The following is an 8,212-nucleotide window of genomic DNA, read 5'->3' on the forward strand; positions in this document are numbered from 1 at the left end:
GTAGAGAGCGAACAACTGTCCTCTCTGACTGCTGGAATCTAAGTAAGCTTAGAGTTAGCTGGAGGGGAGGTGACTGCCTACCTGCTACCAACAGGTAAACTACCTGTCGGTTGTTTACTCCTCGTTAAAGTTTTAACTGACGTGTTCCAGGTTTTGCTGTTATCTATTCTCCTATGTAAAGGACGATGGTTTGTATTTGTGTTGGAATAAGTAGACATTAAAGGTTACCATAAACACTATACCTACACATTAGACGTTAGAGGTGACCAGTGACAATAGACCCACTATTCAATGCTGGAATTTAAATTTAAAACAGAAATTACCTCCTTTTTTTCACATGAACACTGATCAATTGTTTAAGGTTAAAGAAAATCGTTCCTACTTGAATTTTCACGTTTTACTATACCAGTGTCAATTTGAAATGTATCTGGGTTTTATTGCGGTTTTAAGTGGTGCAGAGAAATAAATTAGCAATAAATCTTTGATTCTGTGAAACCAAAATTTTGCAACTGTACATCAAAGACAAGGGCTATGATAAGTTAATTCTTTACGTTCTACAAAACTTTTATCTCAATCTATGAATGTCTGTTGTAGTTACTGAGAGTGTCTGTGAAAATATAAAAGATAAGAGGGAGAGAACATATATGTCTGCCGAAATGTCCTCCGCTGAAAACACAAATTTCTATGGTGTGTTTATTCACAAACAGTATACCAGAAGTTAAGATCGGTTGCAGCCGAAGTCATTGTTGATGATGTAAACTGAGTGTTGATCTTCAACCAGCAAGTGGCTGCGGAGAAAGACAATAACATTCTGGTTATATTAGAGGAATAAATATTAGATTTAATGGTGAAGCTGTCAGAGTTTTCTTATCTGTATTGGCTTTTAATATGTAATTAATGACTAAACACTGAAAGGAAGTATAATTTTATACAGGTTTTAAAATGCAAAGGTTACGAAAGTCATAACCTTAGATAATAAGTTTAATGACAGCATATCTGTATAACAAAAGATAAAGTCAGCTTTTAAAAGTATACTCTTTCAATGCTTCTGTTCTCGAAACCTTGTTACAGAATTTCTCTCCCACCCACCTGTATGTTTCCTGCAAATCATCCCGATGCAATTGTAAGTCATACATAGTTTAGCAGCTTCGTAGTAAGTTACTGGTCTATTGGTGAAAGCACTGTCTTGTCCTATGAAATCAGTGTCATACATAATAACCATTTTACAAGCTGAAAAATACAAAGAGATAGGTAGATTTCACAATACACCTTTTCCCCTCAAAAGGTGTTAGGCATCTTCATTAAGTAGGGTACAATTGATGGGAAGCTAAGGAAACATCTTGGCTGTACGTTGTAGCAGGTAACGCTGTGTTTAGCAAAAAAGAAACTGTTGGCAACGCTGCTTCTAAAATAAAGTTGCTGAGCTTGTAAACGACTGAGAGCATTTTTAATAATTTCACAAAGTTTTGTATAGAAAAAAATTATTTAGATATTTACTTAGCAGCACTTCATAAAAGGAATTAAACTGCTTTTGATCATATGTGTTTACAAACTCAGCGACTTTGTTTCTCAGGTAGCGTTGCCAACAATTTCCCTTCAGCTAAACACAGAGTTATCTGCTACAATGTACAGCTGCCAGATGTCTCTTAGCTTCCCGTGAAGTGTACTGTAATTAATGAAGCCAACTGTACGCAGCTAAAGTATTGGAATAAGGCTTGCCCAGCCAAATAACTTTTTTTGTCACTGATTGTGACCAAGCGCTGATGACAAACACCTATGTACAAGATTTACTACTTAAGATAACAAGGATCCAGTGAAATCTAGCCGCATGTATCTCGGGAATTCTCCCGCTATAATGCAGATGGGTGGAGCAACATTTAGAAAACCACTGCATATATATATATATATATATATATATATATATATATTATATACAGTATATATGTATATTATATGTATGTATATATATATATATATATATATATATATATATATATATATACACAGTATATATAAACCAGTTCTTTACATTGAATTCACTTTAGTATCTAAAAGAGAATTCATATGTATGTCCACTATCCACTGAATCATCACAAGAGATGGCTGTTCATTTCCACTTTGCTCTACATATTCTTGTTAAATTTAGGCATTTGTTCTTATAGTATAATTTAACCTATTTCCATCCTACTAACTAATTGTTATATTTATATCACAAGAGATTATGCAGTAGAACAGATCGTGAGGGTTTAGGCCTTTTCTATGTTTTGCCAGTACAAAAGTGTTGCCGTTAATAATCTTCTTTAATGTTAGTAAGCCAGATTCACTACAGATCAGGACCCACTTAGACTGGGCATCCTGCTACAGACAAAATCATAGAACACATCTGGGCTGTAAAGGATAGTGCCTTGGCATGTAGTTATAAAAGTCAGAAGCTGACTTTTAACCGTGGAATTTAAGAAACTGAATGTAATTATCAAGCAAAGAGGGAAATGTCACTAAGATTGCATAAATTACTTACATGACAAACCACAGACGAAATTATAGTACAAACCTAGGCTGTAAAATGGTGCCTTTGATATGCAGTTTTAAACAGTCAGAGGTTGACAAAGAACCACTGGAATTTATGAAACAGTGAATGGAATTATCAAGCAAAGAGGGAAATGTCACTGCAATTGTATAATTACTTAGATAAGAAACTACAGACAAAATTATAGTACAAAACGGGGTTGTAAAAGGAAGGTGCTTTGATATGCAGTTATAAAAGTCAGAAGCTGGCTTTTAACACTGGAATTTAAGAAACTGAATGTAATTATCAAGCAAAGAGGGAAATGTCACTAAGATTGCATAAATTACTTACATGACAAACCACAGACGAAATTATAGTACAAACCTAGGCTGTAAAATGGTGCCTTTGATATGCAGTTTTAAACAGTCAGAGGTTGACAAAGAACCACTGGAATTTATGAAACAGTGAATGGAATTATCAAGCAAAGAGGGAAATGTCACTGCAATTGTATAATTACTTAGATAAGAAACTACAGACAAAATTATAGTACAAAACGGGGTTGTAAAAGGAAGGTGCCTTGATATGCAGTTATAAAAGTCAGAAGCTGGCTTTTAACACTGGAATTTAAGAAACAGTGAATGTAATTATCAAGCAAAGAGGGAGATGTCACTAAGATTGCATAAATTACTTACTTTTTCCTGCGTCAGCTTGCGCTTTTACCCACGAATGGGGTGAACAGGTGTAACCGTCAAGTGCGTAGTTGTACCTTAGGTAAACGGGCTGCTCGTACTGAACATATGTGCCACCATTTGCACAGTAATCACTAGCATTCTTAGGCTGCACCGTGGAAAAGAAAATGTCATGTGATAGTGACGTAGATTTCCCTGAGTGGATGGGGTATGTGGATAGAGGTGTATATATAATGAAATCAAAGTTTCCAAATGAATGTAAAATATCAGCTGTTTATTCTACAGAGCTTAAAATTAGGTGCAATAATTAGCCTGTTGCATTAAATGTAATGAAGTGCTACAGGTGACATGATGGGTATTAAAATGTTGGTTTATTCAGCAATCTTTTTTTAAGCTTCTTGTATTATGATTAATAAAGTGTTGCAGTTAAGTAGATGCTAATGCCTGTTTAACAGCTGTTAGCTTAATTGTATTAAGGGTATTGAACTATTGTTCTTATCCTGATGAAGGTACCAGTTTACCCGATTTTTACTAAGTTGAATGGATCAGAGATTTAAAGTGTTTTGCTTAACTTGTTATGAGTGACTGTTTCGTAGTTTTTTTACTAGTTGGATCAGGGCCTTAAAGTGTTGTGCTGAACTTGATATGAGTGGTTGTTCAATAGTTTGTTTTTACCCAGTTGGATCAGGGCCTTAAAGTGTTGTGCTGAACTTGATATGAGTGGTTGTTCAATAGTTTGTTTTTACCTAGTTTGATCAGGGACTTGAAGTGTTTTTCTTAACTTGGTATGAGTGTCTGTTCAATAGTTTTTTACCTAGTTGGATCAGGGCCTTAAAGTGTTGTGCTGAACTTGATATGAGTGGTTGTTCAATAGTTTGTTTTTACCCAGTTGGATCAGGGCCTTAAAGTGTTATGCTGAACTTGATATGAGTGGTTGTTCAATAGTTTGTTTTTACCTAGTTTGATCAGGTACTTGAAGTGTTGTTCTTAACTTGGTATGAGTGTCTGTTTAATAGATTTTTACCTAGTTTGTATCAAAGACTTAAAGTACTGTGCTTATCTTGATATGAGTGCTGTTTAATATATTTTTTTACCTAGTTAGATCAGAGACTTGAAGTGCTGTGTTTAAGTTGATATGAGTGGCTGTTTAATAGTTTTTTATAACTAGTTGGATCAGGGACTTAGAGTGCTGCGCTTAACTTGATATGAGTGGTTGTTCAATAGTTTTTTTACCTAGTTGGATCAGGGACTTGAAGTGTTGTTCTTAACTTGATATGAGTGACTGTTTAGTAGTTTTTATACCTAGTTGGATCAGGGACTTAGAGTGCTGCGCTTAACTTGATATGAGTGGTTGTTCAATAGTTTGTTTTTACCTAGTTTGATCAGGGACTAGAAGTGTTGTTTAATAGTTTTTTTACCTAGTTGGATCAGGGACTTGAAGTGTTGTTCTTAACTTGATATGAGTGGCTGTTTAATTGTCTTTCACCTAATTAGATTAATGAAATTAAACTGCTGTTGATCGCCTAATGAGAGTGAATGTTTTACAACTTGTTACCTACTTGGGTTACGGGGTTTTTCTCCCTATTGAACGTACACAAAAAGTGCTGTTAGCATGAAATATGGACTGAATAACAGGTTTTCATCTCCACTTTTAAAAAAACCGCAATTTTAATCAAAAATTTTCCGTGAAAATATACTGTTCTCAAGCGTATTTCAGTAAAATACAGGCGACCGTAATTTTACTTAAGTTTGTTATAATCTTTTACGGGTTTGTGACCGTAATTTCACTCCTTTACGTCAATATATCCGTTTTTAAAACGGTAAAAATACTGAAATAAATGTTGCCAGACATTTACCGTTTTTCTTAATGCAAATCTTTAAGCGTAATGGGGTTAGACATACTAAAGTTATGTGCTTGTTTTTCGTGTCATGAAACGAAGCGAATTTAAGTGGTTAGCCTATCCTGGTGCGTGGGGAGTATTCAAAAGACTTTTATTCTGTGTAAGTATGTTTAAGTAGTATGCTTAGCCTGGCGTGTGAACATGCATAGAAATTAGCGCCCACATCGCAATTAGACCGAACACTCACGCATAATTCGCATAGTTTCGAACTTCATGAAGGATATCTTACTTGAAAATGGTACATTATCACTTTCCTAATACAGTCATTTCTACAATGGGAGTCTTACTGAATTGAAGGACGTTTTGATTATAGATACACTTGAAAATTTGTATTGGAAAAATGGTAATAGTCTGGCAATATTTATTCCAGGAATTTTACCGTTTCAAAAAACGGTTATATTGACTCAAAGGAGTGATATTACGGTCACCAGCCCGTAAAAGATAATAAAGTAAGGTAAAATTGCGGTCGCCTGTACTTTACTGAAATACGGTTGAGAACAGTATACTCTTACGGAGTATTTCCGGTAAAATTTAGTTTATTTTTTCTAACAGTGTATCTTTCCTACCTTACTTAACATTGCAAATTAATGGATTCTATCTATTCATGTATTTAATCATATGTGCCTTCCATACAAGGACATAAACTACACTGTTAAAAATTTGCCATAAAAAAAAAACTTTAAAATCCTGGAATAAATGTTGCCAGGTATTTACTGTTTTAAAAACGGATATATTGACGTAAAGGAGTGATATTACGGTCACCAACCCGTAAAAGATAATAACAAAGTAAGGTAAAATTACGGTCGCCTGTATTTTACTGAAATATGGCTAAGAACAGTATATTTTTACGGAGATTTTCCGATGAAAATTACGGTTTTTTAACACTGTAGATTAAAGCACGCCATTTTTTTTTTTAAATAAACAGGGCTATGCTATCTTAATTCGTTAAAAAAGTTCTTTATTTCATTTTCTCTCCATAGAAATGCTTATAAAAAGTTAATCAAAAAAGTAAGCTAGCACTTTTCAATAAAATATAAATAGTTTATCAAAAAAGTAAGCTAGCACTTTAAAATAAAATACATATAAATAGTTCTTTAAAATATAAATATTTATAAAAAAAGCAAGCTAACACTTTTCAATAAAATACTTATTAATAGTTCTTTAAAATACTTATAAATAGTTTATCGAAAAAGCAAGCTATCACTGTTCAATAAAATACTTATAAATAGCTCTTTAAAATACTTATAGTTTATCATAAAAGTATGCTAGCACTTTTCAATAAAATATTATAAATAGTTTATTAAAATACTTTTAAATACTTTATCGAAAAAGCAAGCTAGAACTTTTCTAGTTCTTTAAAATACTTATAAATAGTTCATCAAAAAAGTATGCTAGCACTTTTCAATAAAATACTTATAAATAGTTTATTAAAATACATTTAAATACTTTATCGAAAAAGTAAGCTAGCAATTTTTAATGAAATTCTTAAAAATAGTTTATCAAAAAAGCAAGTTAGCACCTTTCCATAAAATACTTATAAATAGTTTATTAAAATACTTTTAAATACTTTATCGAAAAAGCAAGCTAGAACTTTTTTAGTTCTTTAAAATATTTATAAATAGTTCATCAAAAAATGCAAGCTAGCACATTTCCATAAAATACTTATAAATAGTTTATTAAAATACTTTTAAATACTTTATCGAAAAAGCAAGCTAGAACTTTTCTAGTTCTTTAAGATACTTATAAATAGTTTATCGAAAAAGCAAGCTAGCACTTTTCAATACTGAACTCTTACTCACCGGCCTGGGAGGCAGAAAGTTGTAGTAGTTCCAACCGCTAGCAGTTACCAGCGTTTGGTCACTGGGCTTGTGATAGGCTGTGTTCAGAAGTTCACACTGCCAAGTAGCCTCTGTTTGTAATTGCATATGGAAAGTTACTTTCTATTTTGCCTAGAAAACTTACTTTGCAATGTATCTTATTAAGTTTATTTACTAAACTTACTTGGTAGTTTATTTGTTAATCGTTTAAAAATAAAGGTTCTGAGTTGGTGTTAAGGAATGGGTCAAGGCAAACTAATGAAAATTATCATGAGCTGAGAACTCAAGACCCACAGATTGCGAGTCTTCGACATACCCACTGTTCTTTATGGATTAAAAAGTAAATTTACTTGATAGTTTGGTAAATATTTTTCGTATATTTTGTTTGTTTAGACTGGGGATTTCTGTATAAAGCATGGAAGCCTTTATTTTAACCATTAACAAATAAGTTAACCATATACTAGAATGTTTTACATCTTTTTACATGTAGAGGATAATACACACACACAGACACACACACACACACACACATATATATATATATGTATATATATATATATATATATATATATATATATATATATATATATATATATTTATGTATTTATATATACACACAGCTATATATATATATATATATATATATATATATATATATATATATATATGTATATATATATATATATATATATATATATATATATATATATATATATATTTATATATATGTATACATATATATATATATATATATATATAAATATATATATATATATATATATATATATATATACTCAAAGGTCAGCCATATGAATAATTTTTTTATTGGAGTGTAGTGTGCTAAGTGTAAAATACCTCAGCCATACTGCAATGGAAAGGTAAACTACCATATTTAAATCATGGAAGCAATTAATCTAAGTAACTTTAAAATTTTCTCAAGAGGACCATAGATCTGTTCCAAGTCTTTAATATTCCTTACCATTTAAAAAATCTGAGATTTGTGCGTCCTATAAAGGCATTATTATTATTATTATTATTATTATTATTATTATTATTATTATTATTATTGTAATTATTATTATTATCCTAATTTAAAGATAATATAGTTATGATACAGAAGAATCCAAGCATATTAGCTATTAACTACTATTGTTTATAGTTTATTCATCACCCAAGGCCTTTCGAATAAGATACAAAGTGACCATGAGAAAAATATCAGAAACAGCATCGTTATTTCACATTTGGAATTTGTGTAGTTATTTATATATGGACATTTTCGTCCGGACTTAAGACATTAAA

The 8,212-nt window shown here is 31.6% G+C and overlaps 1 protein-coding gene across 1 annotated transcript in view; it reads right to left on the reverse strand.

The window, feature by feature from the left end:
- Nucleotides 1-445: 445 nt before the first annotated feature.
- The window catches only part of LOC137640548 (uncharacterized), a 43,954-nt gene continuing 36,187 nt past the window's right edge, over nt 446-8,212 (reverse strand). The window contains exons 4-7 of the mRNA XM_068373066.1: nt 6,896-7,005; nt 3,199-3,343; nt 1,090-1,230; nt 446-788 (exon numbers count right to left, since the gene is read on the reverse strand). Coding sequence (XP_068229167.1) covers nt 694-788; nt 1,090-1,230; nt 3,199-3,343; nt 6,896-7,005 — 491 coding nt within the window. The 3' untranslated portion in view covers nt 446-693. The remainder of the gene's footprint in view (nt 789-1,089; nt 1,231-3,198; nt 3,344-6,895; nt 7,006-8,212) is intronic.

This window comes from Palaemon carinicauda, chromosome 5, assembly GCF_036898095.1.
Source record: "Palaemon carinicauda isolate YSFRI2023 chromosome 5, ASM3689809v2, whole genome shotgun sequence".
Classification (NCBI taxonomy): Eukaryota; Metazoa; Arthropoda; class Malacostraca; order Decapoda; family Palaemonidae; genus Palaemon; species Palaemon carinicauda.